Source organism: Ascaphus truei, chromosome 8 (assembly GCF_040206685.1).
Source record: "Ascaphus truei isolate aAscTru1 chromosome 8, aAscTru1.hap1, whole genome shotgun sequence".
Lineage (NCBI taxonomy): Eukaryota > Metazoa > Chordata > Amphibia > Anura > Ascaphidae > Ascaphus > Ascaphus truei.
Window position 1 is genome coordinate 18,875,811 of NC_134490.1, and position 25,191 is coordinate 18,901,001.

Genomic DNA, 25,191 nt, shown 5'->3' on the forward strand with positions numbered 1-25,191 from the left:
AGAGCGGGTGAACTGGTGGGTTCCTGGTCCCAATTAAAAAATGAACATTCTGTAATGGATCCAGACTAGTTATTACTTTTATTAGCACATATTTTTAGTAGAAACCTTTTTATTCACCCTGAAATCAAATTAGCATCTTTAGTTTATATCACAGCCACCACGTGTGTAGCGTGTTACAGAAATGCAGATACAAAATTCACAAAGACAGAAAATAATAAAGGGGATTTTTTTTATAACACTATCAGGATTAATGCACCAAATACTAAAATAGCGAGAGGAATTTCTGCCCCCAAGAGCTGACAATCAACACGGTCATCAGGTATAACAGAGAAAAAAATACAAATTAGTTTTTTTTTTTAAATTAAGTATAAATAGGCTTGTTAGTCCAGTTGCAATAGTGCAGAGTAAAGGTGATACCTTTTTTTTATTAGCACTAGTATATAGATATACATATATACATTTTAAAACATTGTAAATAAAAATATCACCAGTGGTACATTAGCATTTGCCAGACAGGTCTGCATGGTCTGAGACGTGAATGCACTCACAAGTGGTATTTTGATTTGCTGTACACTGTTTAGGGTTGCCAGGTGGTGTCCAGTATTGAACTGGACTATCCAGTATTTGGACACTGTCAAGTAAAAAAATTGGAGGTAATACTGGGCATGTAGTTGTCCGGTATTACCTCTCCGGACATAGTGACCGGCTTGGGGAGGCTGCAGGATTTCCCCAAGCAGAGCGAGAGAGAGAGCACATCTATTGCTAGGGTTCCTGGCAGCTTCCACCATCTTGATTGGCTGCTGCTGGGTAATGCAGCTAATCGGGAGAAGGTGTCAGAAGCCTGGGGCCAATGAGAGGCGGAAATAGCACGGAGCAGAGAGAGGTATGTGTGTGCCTCAAGAGTGTGGCATCTTTCAACATTGTGTCGCGTATTCTTGGAAAAGCCACTTTACGTTCTACCTACCTACCAATTAGACTGTAAGCTCCTCGGGGCTCCTCTTCCTTAATGTTACTTTTATGTCTAAAGCACTTATTCCCATGATCTGTTATTTATTTGATTACCATGTGTATTACTACTGTGAAGCGCTATGTACATTAATGGCGCTATATAAATAAAGACATACAATACAATACAATACTTGGCAACTTATACAGTGGAGGGGTTTTCTCAATTTTTTTTTTTTACCCACCATAACTTTTTTAATGTCTAAATAGGGTAAGGAAGTGAATGAGATAAGTGGGAATGATTCAGGGTGTACATTAATATCAATGTAATAAACAAGGGACTGGGGCTATGTGAACAGTCATTCCTTGCAGGTCCACCAAACCTCACTCAACTACTACAGCCCCTTTCCAATGTAAACGTCATGGGCTGCCTACATTTTGCCATCACTGTGGACTGTAATGCACGTCAATCATCCTACACGCGAAGCGGATTGGCTTTCGCTTATTGTAACCCCGCCTTCATGCCTTGTGCACCCGCCCTCCTCAAGCTCAGCGACACATTTATCCCGCCTTCTAGCGCGTTTCTCTTCATTCATTGGCTGGCACGGCTGCTTGTCAGCCGTTGGAAGGTTGTGATTGGCCCGCCGCTGTGGATTCCAGGTGTCGCGCTAGGCTGCGTTACCACGTCAGTGAAGTTTACAGGGGAAGGCTCCAGCCGGTTCCGTCCCAGGGGCCTCGGTGGCTCCTACGCGCCGTGTTGCGGGTTTTACCCCTTCTCCCCCGCACGGGTACGTGACCCGGTTACTTCCTCGGGGACCTGCGGTCAGGTTTCCTTGTCGGTCTGCCAGGAGAGGTGAATGTGTCCCGGGGTGTGAAGTCGCCGCTGCCGCCCAGGCCGCCATTTTGGATCCAGGGGGGTCAATCCCTGTGACAGGTAAGCATCCTCCTTATAGCAAGGGAAGGAGGGCGTCGCGATAGTGACGCAGATATCGCGACATGGAGATTCTGGCTTCAGGAGGGGCAGATAGAGCTGCCAGGGTCCAGGTACCCAGATGAGCAGGAGTCACACACGAATTATTATTATTATCAGTATTATGATATGCGTATCAATAATTATCTGCAATATTAGTTATTGATGCATCTCAATTATTATCTGTCATGGATAATATCCATATCAACAATTCAGTCATTGATATTATCCATGTAAATAAGGATCAGCCATTGATATTTTCCATATTGAATGGGGGTGAAATGCAGTACCTATAAAACGGAAACATAAATATTACAGTAGTGACATATCTTGTAAGGAAGCTTCAATACACATGTATGCACACAGCCATAGCCTCTCCAACCTTGAACACATACTTCAATCTGACTTTTTGAGACTTGAAAACTGAATTTCCCAAAACAAACTGTTTTTAAACACTGACAAGACTGGAACAATGGTATTTGGGACCAAGACTACATTTTTAAAGCTTCCAGTGACTGAGCTGTAGATCAGAACCAACGCTAACACCACCCTAACTCCTGTCACTAGTTTTAAATACCTGGGCATATGGTTTGACTCCCACTTAACATTCGGGATGCACATTGATACCCTGACAACCAAGACCTATGGCAAACTAGGTGTACTTTATAGGAACAAATCCTCCCTAAGCCTGCTGGTCAGAAAGCGTATTGCACAGCAGATGCTAATGCCAATTATCGACTATGGAGACATAGTATACGGCTCGGCACCCCAAACCACCTTAGCAAACTTGACACCCTCTACAATTCAATATGCCGTTTTGTTCTCCAATGCAACTACAACACACATCACTGCGAAATGCTCAAAGAACTAGATTGGTCATCACTTGAGTCTAGGCGCAAAGTTCACCTTTCCTATCTTGCCTTCAAATACTTTCTGGGCAAGCTACCCGTCTATCTGAACAAGCTCCTCACCCCTACCACATTCAGCACTTATCATCTGAGATGTGACTCCAAAAGACTGTTCATGGTCCCAAGTCTCAACAAAGTATCCGGCTGCTCCTCCTCCTTTTACCGTGCACCCCAAAACTGGAACAGTCTACCGGAGACTCTCACAGCCACCACCAGTCTAAGTTCTTTCATAACTAAAGCTGTCTCACATTTAATCTGGTCTGTAACTGTTACATACGCCTATAATATATATTATCTTTAACGGTGCATGCAATGTCTTGTATATAATGTATACCCTGTTCACTTGTGTAACTGTATTTGTAACCATGTACTATTTGTCATTTTAACTCTATGCCCAGGACATACTTGAAAACGAGAGGTAACTCTCAATGTATTACTTCCTGGTAAAACATTTTATAAATAAATAAAATATCAATGCATCGTAGGCCTCCCCCAAACGTGTTCATTTTGCTAATTCTAGCATTAATGAATATGACCGTATTGAAGCTTTTGAGGTCAAGGCTAAATGGAAAGACTGGATAGTTACAATCAATGACAGTGTACAGCTCACACACATCATTGGAGGACAGTACCAAAAGTGTCTAAATGAACGTATAAATGGTCAAGGTATGATCATCCACTTTATTGGTATTAGGGGCCCTAGGCAGAAATTTTAAGTGAATAATTTGGACCAAGACTACACAGAGTATCTCCGATCTAGGAATGATTGAGATGAACTCCAGATGATTTTCCAGTTCACCGGCTTCGTTCATCATTACATACCGTACTCGAAAGTGCAAGGACCCAGACAGTTGACGCTTGGGGATCTACTCAATAATAGTTGACTAACGCTAATACGTAAGACTTCATTTGAAGTTTGAGAGTCAGTTGGTGTTGACAAATTGATATTTGATAACCTACGTTCACCCTTGCTGGCCAACCGTTCAAATCTGGCATTCTTCCTTTTAATTAAGGTCTTCAACACCTACTGGACAGAGTAAGATGTTGGCCCTTTCAACATGCAAGGGGCTACGTTCTAACTGATCACAGTAGAAGGTTCTAAGTAAGCTAGAGCGATCTAGACAAAAAGAACATATTTTTAACAGATTAATATTAGTACATTGCGGTTCTTTAGCACCTGTGACCTTTTGATATAGTGAGTTTTTTAGATTATTATAAATAAGTAACAGACTTGCCTGACCACTTGCAAGCCATAATGCTGGTCTGGGCAGACTTGTCTGCAACACATTGAAGAAAATACATTTTCAGATCATAACTTAGTGTAAATGGATTAAATGTGTGGATGTGTACAAATCCTTTGCTATATTTATGTTGCTGTCCATGGAATATGTTGACACGTTTAAAATAATTCTTACTATAATTAAATATTGTAGTGTTTGAGATCGATGCTGACCTGTGAGGTTTTTTTTTTTTTTTAACCTAATTAGTGATACTTGCCACTGATTATTGAAAATTGACAGTGTTGCATGGGTAAGTTCTCTTATGAACTGGACCAGTGGAGAGATGACACCAACACACGTCTCATAAAGGCTCTTCTTACTCACCTGGAACCTTACTCCAGCATTGAATTGATGTTACTTAGAAACAAATTACTTTCTTTCCTAAGAGCTGTGAACCCCCAAGTAGAGTTTTAAGTCTAGTAGACATTGCTATTGGCCATTCAAACAAGACATGGAGGAGCACACTTGGGATATATGCTTATCGGATATAAAAATATATATATATAAATGATATGATCAGATGTGATCGTTTTTGTGCACGTGTTTCCATGTGTTGTTTGAAGGGATGTATATAGCATTTGGTACTCTAGTAAAATAGCCCCTCTCTCTCTCTAATTAGCATTGTGGATTGGTGTTAACCTCACCGAGCACAACGTCTGTTACTGATTCTGATAATATGGCGTTATGAGCCCTGACCTCAAATGGCATATCTGAAAAAGGAATGTAAGTGTAATAACACCCATATACATGATATTGCACACTACAAAACCAGTTGCTTTGTACTAGACCAATACAATTTCTAGAGCAGAGAGAACAGCAACCCCTCTGCAGTGGTGAGATCTAGCAATCCCAACACGAGACAATATTCTATGTACTGCACTTTCAGTATGTACCGGTTTTCACCCGTAAATGACTATGTATTTTTAAAATAAAGGAATTTCGTTTTTACTGATCTACACCCATTTATCAATCTGCTCAATATTTTCTCCAGGTACAGTAGTTATTTTTTTTAATTAAAGACAAACGCCTTTTACAATTGTTGCGTGTCCTGCAACTCTGAGATGGAAGGAATTTGGTTTATACAAATATCAGCATGTATAGAACAAGGCCTCGGCCATGTTCCTTGCTTGCTGGCGGAAGCGCGCTCCCGCTCAGCACTGAGCCCCTACAGCCGCAATTAGGGGAATTAAAATTCCCCCGCTTGCCGGCGAGACAGGCCGGTCACGTGAGCGGTTCGCCCAATGAGGGCGAACCAGCTCTGTGACGTCACTGGCCCGCCCCCGGCCAGTGACGCGCCCGCCCCCGGACCGCCCCCTGACGGCCTGCTGAGAGCGCTTGCGGTAAGCAACCGCAAGGCCAGGGAAAGCACCCGCTTTCCCTGAGCCTCAGCGCGGCTCAGCACGCCAGCGATAAGTGTGTCCGAGGCCTAAAATGTATATATGAAACAAAAACCTGTTTTTTTCCATCCCCCGTGTTCTTTTTTTTTTTTTTTTTTTTTTTAAATCCGATTTCATACATGTTTTAAAATAAACACTGATATTGTGATAAGCGCAAAAAGTACACACTTAATATAGTGATAATAATGGCAAATAAGAGTAATATGAAGAAAAAAGTCTCGCAGTCCATCAAAGTGAAAATAGGAATAAATAGAGACGTAACATTCATCCACAATCATCTACAACAGATCTTAAATCAAATGAAGGATACAAAAAGCGATGAATCTGCTTTGCAAAAATAGCAGTAACCTGCAGTTTACACAGGACTCCAGTAGGTAAGTACAAACCTTGAAAGATCATAAGAGAGGAAAAAAAACATAGTGTAATCTGTTTACTAAGATGACACACACCAAATAGCTGAAATGCACTTACAAAATGCAAATACAGGCATACCCCGCATTAACGTACGTAATGGGACCAGAGCATGTATGTAAAGCGAAAATGTACTTAAAGTGAAGCACTGCCTTTTTCCCACATATCGATGCATGTACTGTACTGCAAACGTCATATACGTGCATAACTGATGTAAATAACGCATTTGTAACAGGCTCTAAAGTCTCCCCGCTTGCGCATAGCTTTGGTACAGGTAGGGAGCCGGTATTGCTTTTCAGGACGTGCTGACAGGTGCATGCATGAGTTGCCTATTGGGTGATATGTCCTTACTCGCGAGTGTACTTAAAGTGAGTGTCCTTAAACCGGGGTATGCCTGTATTAGATAGACTTTGGGTGGTATTATAGGGACCTGCACTCTTTTTCTCTCTGATAGCTCCACAGACCTCAAGCGTCAGAGAGACGTTTGCGCACAGCCTCTTCGATGTGAAGGTGCAGCTGTGCAGTGAACAAAGAAATAAGTGCGCAACCCAAAAAACAGCCCAATTGTGTTAAAAGATCAATATCTAAAAGTGATACCACTGATTAGTGTAAACCCTCCTTATTATAATGTATTTAAACAATGGTTTCAGGCACAACCCTACTGTGGAAGTGACAAGAAATTGGTAAAACCATACAAAACCGTTGGTATGTTGCGTATGCTGCTATAGTGACAGAGTGGCTCAGCACTCCCAAGAACTAGAGACAAAAGACAAAAAACAAGCGCAAAACGCAAATGGTGAAGTATATCAAAACATATTTAATTATATTAATTATTGGTACCTTTTATGCCTATTATTTTTATCCTTTAACAGTTGTGTTGGTTAGTTATCGAGCTACACTTTTTTCTGCCGTGCATCTATGCTATACCGCTCGGGTGTCTCCCGTTGGAGGTATGCCCCTTGTGTGACGTCACACGTATGCGCGTAGCGGAACGTCACTGTCAGCTGACGGACTCTCAGGCACAGACGCCTAAAGATGCAACTGTATCTTGTAGCATTGCTACACTGTTGAGTGGACTTAGAAAATCTGTCCCGATGCACACATAGTGTGTCTTATTGGAGTAAGAACTTCTTCACTACTACCACGGAGGCGGCAACGGAGTTCCTGTAACACGTGACCTGGAGACGACCTGGACGCTGGTGACGAACTACAGCCACGGAGTCAGATGACATCTGGAGAGTGCTGAGGTCCACGTACCTGGAGAATCTCCTATCGCCTACCCTGATTTCAGCTGTGTGGTAACTCGTGTATTGATACACGAAATGCTTATGTTCTATTGTTTTGATGTACGCAGAATACTTACCCTTTTTTAACACTAAATATGTTTTGATATACTTCACCATTTGCGTTTTTGCGCTTGTTTTTTGTCTTTTGCAGCTGTGCAGTGCAGGGTTTGAAGAAAGACGACCAGAGAGTCTCCATAGAACGCAGTGGGTTCCAAATTGCAGCTCTAAACCTTACCCTTTTCACCAATAGTTTGGCTTCCTCAGAGGTGTGGAGTTCAAAATAAACACTGACAAATTCCAGTACTTCTTTTTTTTTTTTTTTCCCCCACACAAATTAAAGGCTGCACACCAAGTATACAGGTACTACTGTACATACTGTATGTGACTCCCACTGGGCCAGCAATGTTGGCCTTCTTTACACATTCAATATTTATGTGCAAACTGCTTTGTGTTAGGAGGCTGTTAATTGGAAGTTAACTAGTCAGAAAGCAGACTGTGTGAAATTACTGTATTTATCATCACACTTACAGTAGCGTTTCTCGTTAATTCAACCCTACCTGAAAATGAATGTGCTGAAACTTCTACTGAGTTTGGCTAATCACTTTCAGTTCCCAGAAGTGTTCTGAGAAAAGAGATCTAAAGTGCTTTCTCTGTACGCTGGCCAGTGATCCTTTCCATATAGCGAGCCACTGTGCCTTATTTATCATAGTGGGTTAGAAAGCAGTAGATTGAGCTCTAAATTTCATATAGACGCCACATTGAAATACTATTTGTTTCAAGGGCTAGTAGAAGTGTAAACTGAGGCATTGTATCACTATAATCTGCATTTTATTTACTACAGTGACTACTTTACATTTTCTACCACACTCTTTATATTACAAACTGTTTAATTCCTACTGTTATATAGTTTATAGGAAATAACTGTATTTCTCCGTACTTCGAATAAGTCTGCATTGAGTGATTTGTTTAGTCAGTCACCAATACCTAACTACAGTATATACAATATCCTGACAATTCTAAAAATCCTTGCAAACCCACCCATAGCTGTATCAGGAGCCTCCTGTGTGTGTGTGTGTGTGTGTGTGTGTGTGTGTGTGTGTGTGTGTGTGTGTGTGTTTTTAAAGCGAAGTCTGGCACTGTCAGTGAAACTGCTTCTGTCTACTAATGTAATCTGATAAAAGCACTGTGAATCATTTTAGTGTTGGATAATTCATGTAGTAGTTATTTTACATGCTTTTCTCCTTTCAGTTTAGTTGTATATTATTGTTGCCTTCATGATATAGACCAGGAGTGGCCAACTCCAGTCCTCAAAGGTCACCAACAGGTCAGATTTTCAGGATATCCCTGCTGTCTTAGGCCGTGCTCATGGTGGGGGCGTTGCTGTTCGTGCGCACTTTCGGGACTCAGACCTGATTTTCCTATTGTAGTTCCTTAAGTGCCCGCGGTGTTGTAGCGTGTCGACGCGTCTATATTTTGCCCAGACAAGTCAATTTGTGATTTCGACTACAGTGGCGTGACGTCAGCGTCGCGTGAGGTGGTTCAGCCAATGAGATTCCTGGGGAAAAAAATTACTTAAGACTTTAAAATGTACCTCACAGTTTGGTGTGAAAATTGAGGTAATTTAAGTTACAACATACAATTCTGGTTGGCTTTTCTTACAAGTTGAATTATTTGAACTTTCTCACATTGGAAGTACAGTATGTGTTTTATCTCTGTCTAGTAAAGGTACAGTATAACAATTTATATAAGGAAATGGTTTGTCATGGGTAACAATGGTTATTGTAAGTGAGATCATGTATTACATTTCCAAATTCATTAGAGTTATGAAGTCCACAACCTTTCCTCAGATACAAAATAATATATCATGTGGCTTGAAGTGAAATGTTATGTATTTAACTTAATGTTGATGTCTGCTTGTCTACTCTTGCAAATACCAAAAACATGTTACTGCAGTATTGGATCAATCAAATTATGTTGACCTGATGTGTTTTTTTTTACTTTGAAATACATACCATATAGACTAGGGAACTAGTACTGGGGTCTCTCCTTCACAGCAGCCAATTGAAGACATTATTTTTACTTGCATTTTTTTTTTCATTTTGTATATCAATTTTGTTTCCCACGTCATTTGCTAATTGTTGGGTGAGCTGCCAAATTAGATGTCTACAATAAAACAAATGGCTTTTCTGAAATGCCATGTTACAGTATACTTTTAGCAAGGTCTGTCTAAATATCCTGCTGCAAAAAGGCTTGTTTTGTAGGCAACTGATGTCTTAATTGGTCTATCAATTCATCCTATAGTGGTACACTTTGGGATTAAATGCCACGAAGGGTATTAAATGTACAGAATGTGTAATCACCTCTTTGTGTTTGAGTAGCTGGAAGAAATAGTTTATTTTGCAGTTTTTCTGATCTGCTTTTTTTTTTTTTGGATCAACGAGAGAATTCTTCATGGATGTTCATACGTCTCTACAGATTTAACCCTGTAAACCATCCAGGTTACATTTTATTTAGTACTTGTGAATACATCCTAATGTCCGCTATCCTCACAGAGACTGTTTAGACAACATATTTTGTTCGTTTTTGATTTACAATGAGGAGGATAGGTTTTTGCAGTATGTGTGTATATCTTTATTTATATAGCGCCCACAGAGTACTCGGCACTTTAGAAAGACAATACAGTATAGGGAATTATAATACAATAAGTGCAGCAAAGTCAGACAATAGGAAAGGAAATCCCTGCCCCGGAGAGCTTGCAATCTAAGTGGAAGATAGCTTTGTATTCTCTTCTTGTTGGGTATCAATCAGATTTGAAGAGGTAGGCATGGATGGTGCTATACACATTAAGATATTCATATTTAGCCGGCAGTCCATATCCTGACATGTTGGGTTTTTTTTATTTTATTTTTTCATTTTCTTTCATTTCATAGCATTGTTCATAATATCACAAAAAAAACAAATAGAATCCGGCGCCAAAAACAAATGTGAAGTTATGGAATCTGACCATTCATGAAATGTCCAGTCTGGATGATCTGGGAATCTTGGGATGTATCACAGGAACAGTCTCACAACATATGGAAAAATAAACAAAGGAAATTTCATAGTGTAAAACTGTGGGCATAAACAATACTAACAGTGACTAACTGACACTGACAAACAGTACCATAGCATAACACCTAGTGATAAGCTGAAAATACTTATTTATTAAAATAATAAAAAATAGACATGTCTTGATCATAAGGACACTATGATTGCTCCTACAGGGAAAAATTGAAATCCTACTTGCGACAAGCAGGATTTCACAGAGCATAGAGGATAGTCTCTATCCAAAGCAGCTGGCTACAGGTGGCTTTAGCGCTTGTCCCTACAGGGTACTAACACTGACGCCGTCTGTGTAGAAAATCAAGCACCTCCCGCGTTCTGCTCAATCCGCTGCGGCTGCTGGCAAATACCCCCAGGGCACTCGCACTGATGTCAACCAGATAGGAGATACGATACTCCCGTGCTCTCCTCGCGGCGGCAGTGAGTGCGTGCACGCGCAACGCGGAAGTGCCTGAAAAAACTCAGCTTGGCTCAATAGCAATCGCGTGTCCCAGGATCAACTGTGGTGAATGCCTTCACCTTTGACCATACGCATTTCGTGAAACGTCACTTCCTCACAAACCCATGAGGAAGTGACGTTTCACGGAATGCGTAGGGTCGAAGGTGAAGGCAGTGTATTTAATAAATAAGTATTTTCAGCTTATCACTAGGTGTTGTGCTATTGTACTGTTTGTCTGTGTCAGTTAGTCACTGTTAGTATTGTTTATACCCACAGCTTTACAGTTTTGCACTATATTTCCTTTGTTTATTTTTCATGTTGTGAGACTGTTCCTGTGATACATCCCAAGATTCCCAGATCATCCAGACTGGACATTTCATGTATGGTCAGATTCCATAACTTCACATTTGTTTTTGGTGCCGGATTTTTAAAAATTATTATTATTTTTTTTTTTGTGTGTGATTTTGTCTGATTTGTACGGTCCGTTTTTCCAGACAGCCTGGCTTATATGTATAACTTTTCTGGCACTCGTTACAGTATATTTGTAACACTAATTAGTTTTTAGAGCATTAGCGCTTTTAACACTTTTTTTTTTCTTTTTTGCACATTGTTCATAATATTTCTTAAATAACCTAAGTGTATTTAGACCGTCGTTAAATACATGCTTTGAAGAAGAAACAAATACAGTACTTGGTTTGCATATCACACTTTTGAAATTAACTATTTGACAGGAGTTAAACGGTTCATGTCTTTCATTGCTAAGTGTTGTGTTAGACGTTTCTCTTTCTTTCCTGGGTGTGAACCTTTCACCATGTCCTAATTAGTCCAAGTGTAGTGAAAGTAACGTCAGTGGTGAGTGCTGAAGTTGTGCAGTTTTGCCCAAGAAATACAATGTAAACCCCAAGTGGAAAATGTACTTAATAAGAACAATGAGTGAAAAGAGACATAAGTGATGCACGTTTTGGTGACAGAATGTCAGTTTTTCCGTGATATTTCCTCATTAAAGTAACGTCTCGTTCATTTTATTAGAACACTTGTCTAAACCTTTAATCTAATTAGGTATTCTATTTGTGTTTGTGAATCTTTCCTCCTACTCTGTCTGAAATGAAAAGGTGCTTGCTTAGGGAAATGTTACTAAATATTTATTCTGTCTACGCATTTATTAAATTACTTAACCATCATAATTATTGTGACATTTGAAATATTCTAGTTATTGAAAAATAAGCACGATCAATATCTAAATTCTTAGATTACCTTTTTGTAGCTTCAATCCTGTCCTAATACGACTCATTTGATGGAACATTGTGAAATGATATCTGAGGTTAAATGATACTCGTAGCACGAAGCTGACACGTTAAGTCTTTGGACAGTATACAATACTGCAGGATCTCCAAAAAATTAGGAGTAAAAGGGCCACATGAGTATTAAATTATATAAATTCAAAGACTTAACAATAATTCTACTTTTAAGATTTTGCAAGCATTTATAACATCTACACCATAGAGATTTATGTTAACTTGGCGAACAAGTGAATTTCAGCGTAAAGAATTACACTTCTATGTATATTTATATGTACAGAGCCTCTTTGTATAGTGCCACTCATGTACATGGCTCTTTAAAGCAGTAATGCACGTGACATAATGGGAATAAGCACTTCTTACATTTAAGTAGATGATAGGAATAGGAGTCCTTTCTCCGAAGAGCTTACAATCTAAGGGGTAAGTAGGGAGAGCTTACAGACAGTGGGGGTGGGGGGGTGTCGGGGTATGTTAATCTGCAAGGGGTCATGGTAAACGCATATGAGATGTATAGTATCAGCCAACGGAGTTGCCACAATCCTTCATTAAAGATGTGTGTTTTTTTTAAGATGCCTTAAAGGTGAGCGGGTACTAGTCTGATATAGAGGTGTGGGGCAGGAGAGGGCTTTAGATATAAAGAGATAGACAGAAGACATCCTTGAGCAGAAAGCAAGAGTAGGGCAGGTATACAGCAAGAAATTAAGACTGACCTGTAAGGAGGGTCAGAGGTGTGTGTATGTATATGTATATATATATGTGTGTGTGTATATCTCTCTATCTATATATATCTATATATATATCTATCTATATATCTATCTTTAAAAGTGAGGAGGAGAATTTTGTAAGTAATATGGGATTTAATAGGAAGCCAGGAGAGGGATTTCAGCAGGAGCTATGCTGATATATGTAGGAGAGAGTAAAGAGATTCTAGCAGCAGCTTTTAGGATGGATTGTAGGGGAGATAGGTTAGAGGCCAGAAGGCCGGACAGTATCAGGTTACAATAGTCGAGACGGGAGAGAACGAGGGCCTGCATTAGTTTTTAAACACACAGATACCCAGCAAGCTCTAAGAAACCCCAAAAATTACCACATAATATATATATGTATATAAGTATTAATTGGAGTGCTACTGGGCATGGCTAAATGTATACAACAAAGAAGCCCAAAGCTACATCCAATATGACAAATATTTCACTTTATATCTATATATCTCTTGAAAAAAGTGTAATTTAGTTAAACCCTTTGGCCAAAGCATTTTAAGCCTGCAAGCCACTTCAAGGCATGACCAAATATTGCAGGTCCTAACACTAACTGATTCAGCTCGCCCCTCCCCACTGTATGATACTGCTGCTAACAGTTGTGGCGAAGCGGGCAGTAGGGCAATGAGCAGACAGGCCAAGGACCACTTCAAGGCTCTTCGCTGGCTGGATTTGACTCTTCGGCTACCAGTTGATGAGCTCTGCACTAGTGTATCTAAATTAGACCGAGAAATATCAGACAGGGTACTCATAGGAAAGTAGTGAAGCACAAGTCACATTTTTATCATGTGAATGGTAGCTAGCAATTGTTGATGGCTGCTACCGCAATTGGCGAACAACCCCTGAAGATTTAATAACTTTAGGATTCTGATAAAAGGACAAAAGAAAACAAATCTTAACAGTGCTACCTGTTAAATATCTGTGTTGCTACTGCAACCACTGTGTCGTAAATGTGAACACAAATTAAGATAATGCAAACACTACGTATCACGGCAGTGTTTTTTAACAGGGGTTCCTAGGAACTGTTCGGTTCCCCGGACATCCCTAAAGGGTTCCCTGCAAATTTCAGGTCTTTTGACAATTGTACCAAATATAGAAGAATTTACAATGTATAAGATCTCAAACGGGCTATTAGAGAGGGTTGGGGTTCCTTACAATGTATCTGATCTCGGACGCTATTAGAGAGGGTTGGGGTTCCTTACAATGTATCTGATCTCGGACGCTATTAGAGAGGGTTGGTGTTCCTCAGAATTTCATATAGGGTTCCTTCACCAAAAAAAGGTTAGGAACCACTTCATATGCATTTATTTAAAAAAAAAAAAAAAAAAAAAAAGTAAACAGTCTCTGTTTTTAACACTACGGATGATCAGAATTCCATATTAGTGATTTGTCTATCGCTTAGTTTTGTATTGCTGTGATTCAGTCAATCAAACTTATTTATTCTATTCTGAAAACAAGTATGGACACATGGCTAAGCTCTTGTGCATACCACCTGTGATTCCGAGTTTAAATCCTTGATTATTGACTCCTGTTTATTCTTTATTTGCCACTTTTTTAACGGGTTTCTATTTTTCGAGAGTGGTAAATATTTGCATGGAATTATTAAGCATCAGGTGCAGTGTCATGCTGCCAATGTCTTATTATTCTAGCATCTGCTTTGGTGGATGAAATCAGAGGCTTCACATATTCTTGACGTTACAGTTGGTTGTTTGCTCATCACATTCTGTTCCTTGTTTTCAGGGCTGTTAAAATGGTGGACAAGAATATCTACATAGTTCAAGGTGAAATCAGCACTGTTGTTGGCGCCATAAAACGCAATGCAAGATGGAGCATGCACACTACTTTGGTAAGCTCTAAAACTCATTTTGAAATAGATGTCGGCAGGTGATGAAAGGTCTTTCAGCCTAAGAGGCCTATTCACTAAAGTTAGATAATGTAAAGAATTTATCGATCAGATTGGCATATTACTACAGAACGCTATGAAATTTGTGTAAAAAACGGTATTCGCCAAGATGGTAAAAAAATGCCATACTGCACTAGTTTTTAGTTGCTTCAGAAGTGAAACTAACTTAACAAGGAGGAGGACAACTTCCTAACCTAATAGATCTCTCCAGCTGTATATATGTCCACTTAAACCTCCCTCAAAATACATTTAGGGAGAAATGTCTGTGCTGAAAAAATGAACATGAGGTGTATATATATGGTCATAGTGTTCACCACAAGGCACTATTGGTGTTTCTGACAGCTGATATATTGCCATTTGTCAGAGGGTCACATTATGCTTGCTATCACCCATCATTGAACACAATATTGCTAATACTTGACACACTAGCAAATGGTATAACCGGCTAATTTCTGTAAGCTGCCTGTGTGTGTGTATATATATACAGCTTAACCCCGTTATAACACAGTGCTCGGGGCCACAGAATGAGACCGCGATATAACCGGGATCGCAGAAAAAATAAAATATGGCCGCCGCGAGGGGGAGAGCTGGGATAACTCTCCCAGCTGTCGTGTGTTTGTGTTTGTGTGTGTGTGTGTGTGTGTGGGTGTGGAGTCTTCCCTCTAAATAGAGAATTGAACCTGTCCTACCCAGAACACATACTGTATACAGTATATTTGTAATATAATTGACCCTTTTAGCCCCACAATTTAACCCTGTTGCACTCAGGCACTGCTGTGAACATGGGGTTCACCAGAGCCCCTGGGCAAAGGACATGACTGTTAATTAATCAAGTAGGAGGGGGGGCTTAATGTTGCGACTTGGGGAGGCAGTCCAAAAGGGGAGAGCCATGGTGGGAGTAGCGTTGGAGGTAGACCTGGTATTGAGTAGAGCCAAGACGGATGGCATAGCAGAGGCAGACCTTGAGGTGCTAGCGTCGGAGGCAGCAGGAGAGGCAGCCATCGATGTAGGTCGGGATGCCGGAGTTGATGCAGAAAGCGTAGGCGGTCCCTGACTGCAGTGCGGTGGGGCGGATGATCGAGCATTCAGAGCAAGCGCATAGCGAGGAGTGGCACCATCGGCCTGTGGCCTGGAGCGGGCAATGACTGCAGAGGTGAGTTGTGCCCTGCTGGGGTGGGGCTTGAGGGGAGCAGGGGGTGGTTGCTGCAGTAAACTGGGTATTGCCGCATTTCCTCTGGGTGCGTGCGCGTGCCCGTGTGTGTCAGTCACATGGTATGCTGGTGAGTTGTAGTCTGGGGTAACGGAGTGACTCCTTATTACTGGCTGTGGGAAGCACTGGGGTGCAAAGATTCCCTATAGTGAGTCACAGTAGCCACCAATTGTCCCCTCTTACAATTGTCAGCCTTCAAGTATACTTTAGTGTGATCTTCCTAATAACAAAAATACAGCAGAAAAATGATAGCCAGGACTGTTGTCAATGTTTAAATCTGTTATATACTGTGTGTGTGTGTGTGTGTGTGTGTGTGTGTGTGTGTGTGTGTGTGTGTGTGTGTGTGTCCGTCCCCGTTAGTAATTAAGCTTTGAAGGGATAAAAAAATATATATTTTTAGATGTTCTAAATTTGGGAGCCACACTCGGACAGTGTTATAAGCGGATCCACGTTGTAGCGGATCGCGCTATAACGGGGTTGAGCTGTACTTATAATTGTGAAGCAACACTTGTATTGGTTTGTTGCTTTTAACTATACAATTGTGGCATTAAGAGATGTACTTTATATGTTTGGCGCTCTGGTCTAATTGAGAGCAGTCTGATGAATTGACGCTGCCTCTGAAATATATGTAACTACACATCTCGTCTTTATGCTATACATCCTATTGTGTTCATATAAATATTAATATTAGGATCATCTCTACTCCCTTTTATTGAGAGACACTCTTGCTAAGCTACTACTGATTGCTAGTTTATGCTTCTTGATCCTACAGCTGTAGTTCCATATCTCGCCATACAAGATGTTAACATTACACACTGTATATATTTAACACTGAGTGAGGGAGTTTATTATATAAATAAAATGTTATTGTTTTGGTTCCAACTGAGGATTTGTATGATGACCAGCCTCCAACACACTGTGTACGATTTAGCCCAGGTGATTGTTCTCACCACTCTCTTCATATGATGTTATCTTTTTTTTTTCCCCTCTGATACTGAAAAGTTGAGTGCAACAATTGGTGACTTTCTTTTGGTTTTCTCTGACCAAACTCTGGTTATTCCTGAGGTACCATGGGAGACATTTAAATATACTTTGTATAAATATCAGCATGAGTAACACATCTTAAAATGTATCCTTAAGACCAATCGGTTTAAAAGCCCTTGTAATGAAGGGGGTACCAGTGTCAGACCCAACAGGATTAGAACCCACAACTTCTGCTATTCAGGACAGCAGCCTATCTTTGTATATATATTAGCATATCTCTCAAGGGATATATATACATCTGGAGATATCTATTCGGTCAGGAAGTCCTCCTCTTCCTCCTATCCCGGCAACTTTTTAGGTAGTGAGGAAAAAAAAGCTTGTGTTTAACCCACAATTTGCATATCGGAGCTTTGTGAGTAGCAGTTACCGGTAAAAAAAATAATGCACGTTTTAGCCTTTTTGGAGCTACCGTACAGCTGATCAGAGCAAGAGGGATAACGCTGTTTAAAAAGCTGTTTTCATGCAATTTTGACATGTTATTACAGCTTTGTGAATGGCTACACATGAAAAATCGCCTGTAAAGCACTTATCGAAGTTTAGTGAATAAAACCCCTAAGGCTGGTCGTTTTTCCACTCTACTTTCTTTTTATCAATCAAATGTAATTGTCAACTTTTCTCTGGTATAATGGCAGTTTGTGGTTATAAAACTTCTACAACATGTGTATCAGGTCCAGCTCTGTCCACAGATTCCTTTGTCCAAACTTTTTGCCATTCCAGAGTAATGGTGCATTGTACACTGCCTCAGAATTTTCTCTGATGGAAGAAATGTGGCTTTGTCCATAATCTTTTACATTTGCTATGATTGGTTGAGGGAAAAGTGCAATGTTCAAGGTTTTCTTTCTCTTTTATTTTTTATTTAAAGCGGTTTCCTTTTTTGAAGCAGATGTTTGCCTACAAACATTCAAAACACACAAAATAAATATAAAAGTATTTACATAACAAAAACCAAACCAACAATGGAATATGACATTGTGGGGAATGGTAACTCCCTGCCCATCAGATTGTGGTAAAGGGGGAAAATGCACTGCAACACACACACACACACACACACACACACACACTCACACTCACACTCACACTCACACTCACACTCACACACACATACGAGCTTCAGTGCTGCCATTTGCACTGCTATGTGTGTGGGAGGGTTCTTTGTGCTGCCACTCTGCTTAGGTGCGAAATGGAGCATTTGTTTGCGACCGTTTCGCCCTCCACCACAGCCGATCCACTGCTGGAACCTCTGACAATGGCTGCTCTACAATAAGGTAAGTTTTAGTGGTTGGGAGGTCGACTTTAGGGTTTTATGGTAAGGGGTAGCATTAGTATTAGGGGTGAACATTAGAGCATTTTAGAGTAAGGTTTAGGAACTTATCGTGGCGGCGAAGCTGCTGGTGGCTGAATGTCCCGGCGGCGAAGGGAGTTACGGCCTAGCGCCGGTGGTAGCGATCAAATGCCATAGACCGGCTCAGGTGTGTCTTTGGATGATGGTGGCACAGAGACTGCATCCCACACACAGCAGTGCAGAAGGCTGCACCGAAGATATTACTATATTGTCTCTTCTCCCCCCCTGAACACCAATGAGAACTGATTTCTCCTCTTCCCCCTTCCCCCTCCAAGCCACAGAGGAGAAAGCTGAGTTGTTGGGATGAAGGAGGGGAACCTTCTGTTTAACATTTACTTTTTTTTAACTTTTCAAAAATAAATAATTCAGATCCCTTTTAGGGATTCGATTTATTTTAGCTCATCTGCAGCCGTCCGAGAGGGATTTAAAGCCCCACTGGCTGCACGGGAGCGGGGGGAGGGGTGGGACACAATGAATTGCACTCCTGGTACGTCACAAGGGCTCCTTGCATGCCCACTCTTGTGCCGTACCATGTACATCACTAGGGCTCTCTAAAGGTTAAATACTAAAGTCTCAAACTTTTTATAATTTCATCTTTTCTCCCCCTAACTTAAGAGGAAATTAGGTTTACCCCCTAATTGGTTCCCTTTCAGGACTTTCATCATTTATTTTTGGAGTAAAAACACGCCTTTACGTAAGGGGGCATCGCAATACTTTACAGTTAAACAAATTAAAGTGATATACTGTACAATTGTTTTCTTAGACACGGAAAAGTTCTACTGGGTTCTAAGCAGCGTATTTTTTTTATTCAGCACTTTATTGTTGGGGTTTATGAAGAGCGCCCGGTGCAGGCAAGTCTTTCACCGAGCCTGATACAGTGGTAAAGTACTTTCAAGTTATCAAGTGTATATTCATTGTGTCTTAATCTATTTAGGACGAAGAACAGGATCCTCTGCTGCACAGCTTTGGTCACCTGAAAGAAGTATTGAATAATATTAAGGGTAAGCACTATCCTTTATTGATTGTCACATTAGCACGAGAGACAGTTTACATTACAAATAGTTTTTTTTTATCAGTTGATGCTGCAGTCACTGTCAACCTACATTTGTTTATAGTAGCTACTGCATGACCTAATAGAGGATGCTTTCTTCTTAGGCCTCGGGCATGGTCAGCGCTTAGGCGCTGAGGCGCGCTGCTGCTCGGCACTGAGTCCCTGCAGCCGCAATGAGAGCGGCTTTAGGAGGGGCTCGCGCACGCTTCCGCACGCCTGCAGAAGCGTGTGTCTTAACAAATGTTAAGTTTCAGAGCTCGCCGGAGCGTAGGGCCAGTCACGTGAGCGGTTCGCCCAATGAAAGCGAACCAGCTCCGTGATGTCACTGGCTCGCCCACGGACGGCGCGCTCTCTAAGGCCAGGGAAATCACCGCTTTCCCTGAGCCTCAGCGCGCCTCCGCACGGGTGAAGTGTCTATGGACTAAGCCTTACACGACTCTGTAGTTCATAGAAAGTCAGGGAATGAAGAGGTGGATTGTACAAAACTTTATACATACTGCAGCTGTGGAGAAATGTAATCAGTATTGCAATCTGTATGTCTCTTATTAATAATTATACATTTACCGTATTGCTAACATTTTGTACCCCTGTCATTCTATATATGTAACAGTTTTTTTATGACCGGTAACAATTGGCACATTACTAAGGTATATGCAGTAATAGTGAGTATTGGGGATAAAATGTATAGAATAAAAGCATATTTTATATTATTTAGTCTTTTATAGAGAATTGCGAATATCCAGTGGTTGGTCTTGTAGCTTCTAGACTGTTGCGTGTGTGTGTGTGATTTTCTTTTGTAATAAACTATTTTCATTTTTCTTAAATCCTGGTGTGCCTGCTCTCTCTTTCCTGTATTCCAGTAGTCTGTGGTTTGCAACTAGGCATGACGCCATTGTGTATGCGTGCGTATAAAGATATTGATAATCTCAAATAAGCAATAACGGGCACTCTGAACATATTTAGCAGAAAAATAAAAAGAATACTTCATCCAACCCGAGTATGATGAAAGAAAGACATCACAAGGCTAGATGACGATCAACAAGCGTATATTAAACTCCAGTACTAAAAACAACGTTTCGGTCCACTCTGGGTCACTTATCCTGAGAAAGGTCCCAGAGCGGACTGAAATGTTGTTTTTCTTGGACTTGACTTTAATATACTGTCTTTGATAATCATCTAGCAGTGTAGTGTCTTTGTTTCATCATACTCTGCTGGGGCGAAGTGTGTGTATGTACTTTTTTTCTTTCTTTTACATTCAATTTGCAACCCTCACGACAGTTGTTGCAAAATGCATCAATTAATAGTAAAACTATGATATACACTGTATTGACATACTACTAAAGATGTAGCATTCACTGTCCCTTTCTGGTGAGATTTGTAAGATTCTGGACCAACACTGTAATTTAAACTGTGATATTTTGCATTATGTTGGGTTGTGTGGGGGACTGTGTCACATCATACATCTGTATTTCTCAGTCGCAAAAGCTGTAGCATTATCTGTTTTTATTCCGATAAATCTAAAAATTGAATACAGAAGCGTATTTTCTCTTTGTGTACGGATTTGTTTTAATAATCAATATTTAGAAGACAACCCTTGTTTTACCTTCCTACTTTTAAAAGATGCTTTCGTCCTGTGTGTAGAAATCATCATGAATAGCACCCACTGCTATTACTCACTATATGGGCTACTCACATGGACTCCTGTGCCTGAAACCTTGTCCAACATGAATAATTATTCCTGATTTTAAATGTCTTCAGTATCATTCTGTGGTTTACTTCAACAGCGGGAGTACGATTTGATTGTACAGTACATACTAAAAATGTATTGAAAATGCAGCATTTGCAGTACTCCTCTGTCAATTAGACTTAAGTTGAATAATGTGAAAAAGCTAATGCGATTGGTTGACCAGTCCTATATACCCAAAGAATCACACTTCCTTCTCTGGTCCTTGTGCGATGTGCGAGGACGAATAGAACTGTGACTAGAGTAATAACTCTTCCTTTTGCTCCTTCTATTTAAGGAACCGAATGCATTAAATAACAGCATTTTCTGTTTTGATATTCCGCTGTTGAATAGATATATATTTCGGCTGTAGGTCTTGCCCTTTATAATTTTCTCTTAAGTTAATTTCTGAAACCATGCTGTGTTTTAAATGTTGTGTTATATGAGGAAGTTTAATATTTGGAATATGCTGAAACACACAGAGATGCTGTCTTGCAGAATAGACCAGGAGTTGCCCGTTTTCCTCTGTGTCTCAAATGGTTGCAGCAGATTTTTTGAGGAGCAGGTGGGAAAAGAAAGGTCAGCGTATTCCTCAAGGCATCTACACCTGCCGTACTGTGCTTTGAGATCAGGACTCATGATCTGGCAGGAATCTGAATATGTCCCAGTCTAGAACAGCACGCTGTGCTTTAGCTTAGGTATTCTATGCAAATACAGCAAGAGATGAAACGTCTAAAGTGCATAAAAGCATTACTGAACGTTCTTTAAAGTTTGCACTCTAATTGTGTATAATACCGTAACATTGCATTCAAGTCATACGCCAAGTTGCTCATGCTGTTCTTTTCACACCATCTCCACTGAGTGAACAGGGATAGTGCAATTAATGCTTGTGCAGCTTGTCTTGCAGAAGAAAAGCTTATTTTATGATTTTATATTGTTTTACGAAGTTGGAGTTTTTAAATGGTATATAAATAAAGCGTGAAGCTTATGGAATCTATAAGTTAAAATGACCTTATTTCCATTACCCAAAAAATGTTGTCATGTATTTTGTTACAAGTTTTTTTTGTGCTCGTTTTTATGCTGAAAACTTATTTGATTGCAAAATCCTGCAGAAGTTATTGGTCTGGAGAAAAATGTACTCCCAACAGTGCATTTCTTTCTTATTTTGACTGGAGTTATCTAATTGAAGATTCTTCATCAATATTGGTATTCGTGCTCGAGTTTGACAAAAGGCTCTTCTGAAGATAACTCTTGTAGATCCCAAGGGCAAGTAAGACCTCCTGTAAAGAACGTATTATCATGGTTCGATCAAAGGTTTTACAACCTGCACTATTTTTTAATGTATGTAACATTTGTGTATTTAAATGTATTACTGTTTAGCAATATAGACCATTGATTCCATAGGAAATTTGAGGCCAGGAGTGTTCAACTCCAGTCCTCAACGGCCACCAACAAGCCAGGTATTGGGAATATCCATACTTCAGCACAGGTGGCTTAGTCATTGACTGAGCCACCTATGCTGAAGCAGGGAAAACCTGACCTGTTGGTGGCCCTTGAGGGCTGGAGTTGGCAACTCCTGTTTTAGGCTATCTTGTTCTGTATCCATCATTCTCTCCTCAACCTTGCATGGTGCATATTTGATCAGGTGTAACAAGAACAGCCACAGTCAAGCTGTGCCCTTTAGAATTGTCAATATTATCCTCCTTTCCCTGTTCTCCCCTCGGGACTTTTAGAGTTGATTTATATTTTTGGGATTCTCTTCAGTTTGTAATACAGTTTGTTCATTATTTAACAAAAAAACTGTGTAATGAGCACAGAGAGGCAATGTAAATGTTAGGTGTTGTTGCAATAGAATACTTAAAAATTATTATTTTTTTAAATGTTCATTATCTTGTTAACTCTTTCTTGGCTTTAACAGTAATTTCCATTTCCAAGAAATTCCTATGATTACTTTAACAAAAGCAGTTTGTAAATTACTCACACCATATAATCAGTTTGTTTACTGTTATCGCACCGGGGGTTAAAAACCAATATTGAGGCTGTGCTCTGCTCATAAGATACTATGAGTACCTGTAACCCACCAAAGATCACATGACACCTAACTGGTGTAAGGAACAATTTATTCATATGACATAAAATGAATGATAAAAAAACACATGTAATGATTAAAATAGGGTCCTACTAGACCACAACACCTCAATGCAGACGGTTCCTAAGCCGCTGCTGGACTACTAAAAACAGCCAAAGGCACTAAGCACATTAGCTTACAATGAAACCTTTGGTCACAATTGCCCTAAGTACCAAAATAAAAGTAAAAACAAATAAACAGACAAAAAACCCCGCTGCCAGGTATAAGCTGAAGGGGGGTGGGGGAGGGGGGTGGGGGGCACTTAACATGGAGCGCAAGCTGGAGCCGCTCACTGATGCCAAGGACCGGACTGCACCAGTAGCGGGGATCACAACACTGCATTGAGGTGTTGTGGTCTAGTAGGACCCTATTTTAATCATTACATGTGTTTTTTTATCATTCATTTTATGTCACATGAATAAATTGTTCCTTACACCACTTAGGTGTCATGTGATCTTTGGTGGGTTACAGGTACTCATAGTATGTATGTCATCTTATGAGCAGAGCACAGCTCTTCATCAGTATTGGTTTTTAACCCCCGGTGCGGACTGTGCGCTTTCTGTTTATCTTCGGGACTCCACCTTTTGGAGCCCCCTTTAGGAGTACTTTGAGGAGGTGTTCATGCACGGTCTGCAGCAAAGGGGGACCTACGTCTTTGGACGGCTCGAGCGCGGACAGTTCATCTGTATTTTTGTTTACTGTTATCCACCTAAAAGTATATGGCCCTTATTCTGTAAGATGTGATCAGAGCAGATGACTTGCTATCGCATGAGAAGCCCTGTTAAAGTCCATGGGACTTTTCATGCGATAGCTATCGCTATCACACCTTACAGAATAAGAGCATATTACTCTTTCCTTGCCATATAGAGAAGATAAAAACGTATTGTATTGTAGGTTCTGCATTCAGAATATATTTCTTGCCACCCAAGGTGGTACACACTTTTTGTTATGCTTTATAAGGCCCGTAATATAGTGCGTGCGTGCGCGCGCGCGCCTGTGCGAACGCACGTGACGCACGCTTTTTGTGGGTATGCTGTGAGCGAGTCTTGGAAGGGTGTGTGTTTGTGTTTGTGTTTTTACCTCAGCATGAATTAGGATTTATGTTATTAAACCTTTCTAAACACCATACATACATACATACATACATACATACATACATACACAGCGGCGATAGCGGCGCGAAAACGTTCTTTTCCCAATCTTCACCCCTGTCGGCTGGCTGCACGCTCACTGCCGAGCGCGCGCGGCCCTATTATAGAAAGGCTGACTAACCACAGCCAACTATAACTGCGGCGCAGCAGGCGCACCCATTATAGAACAGACCTAACTGTCCAAGCTAGGTTAATGCTAAACATTTTTTGTATTTGGCTGTTTGACATTATTCCCACTTTTTGATGAAGCTTGGGGTTTGACATATTACAAGGCAACTAAAGTCACACATATGATTTATTTTACGTGAGGGAGAAAACATGTCTCCTCTTCCTTTCTGAAATGAGTCTTTACGAATGGGTTTGGGACCATTACAGCATTAATACAACTCCATTTAAGACTCTCGGCTGGAAGGGAATCCCAGGCTTAAAGTCTTCCCCTAGTCTAAGAATTCTTTCCAGTACTATTGCATCACGAGGAAAATGTAAAATTGGATCCGGCACACAGTGTTGGGTAAATACCATGAATTCCTGTAAATACTCAGGAACTATACAGTCTGTTACATACATGCTAAAATATATTTAAGGAGTGAAGGGTGAAAATTCCTTCCACATTTCTAATATTACAAATCTAAATGCAATAAGAAGAAAACTTATTGGAACAAAAGAAAAAGACCTTCACTAGTAGTGGTATAATGTAGTATGTATAGTAAGGCCATTGAAGTGAATCGGCTTATTTTGTGTAGTGTTTTTATAAAGGAGGCAAAACGAACTGTATAAGCAGCATTACACTGTTACCATTTACATAATCGAAATTAAAGCAAGATTACGCTCTTACAATGGATCCA

General features: G+C 40.4%; 1 protein-coding gene across 14 annotated transcripts in view; it reads left to right on the top strand.

Moving 5' to 3' along the window:
* The first annotated feature begins 1,601 nt into the window (after positions 1 to 1,601).
* Positions 1,602 to 25,191, top strand: part of GBF1 (golgi brefeldin A resistant guanine nucleotide exchange factor 1) — a 164,136-nt gene continuing 140,546 nt past the window's right edge. For 7 of the 14 annotated variants that reach the window (XM_075610684.1, XM_075610690.1, XM_075610680.1 and 4 more), the window contains exons 1-3: positions 1,602 to 1,879; positions 14,535 to 14,640; positions 19,228 to 19,294. In XM_075610684.1, the coding sequence (XP_075466799.1) occupies positions 14,545 to 14,640; positions 19,228 to 19,294 (163 nt within the window). In that variant the 5' untranslated portion in view covers positions 1,602 to 1,879; positions 14,535 to 14,544. Of the gene's footprint in view, positions 1,880 to 14,534; positions 14,641 to 19,227; positions 19,295 to 19,954; positions 19,992 to 25,191 lie in introns of those variants that run through there. The other 7 variants (XM_075610691.1, XM_075610687.1, XM_075610692.1 and 4 more) reach the window with 2 other exon arrangements.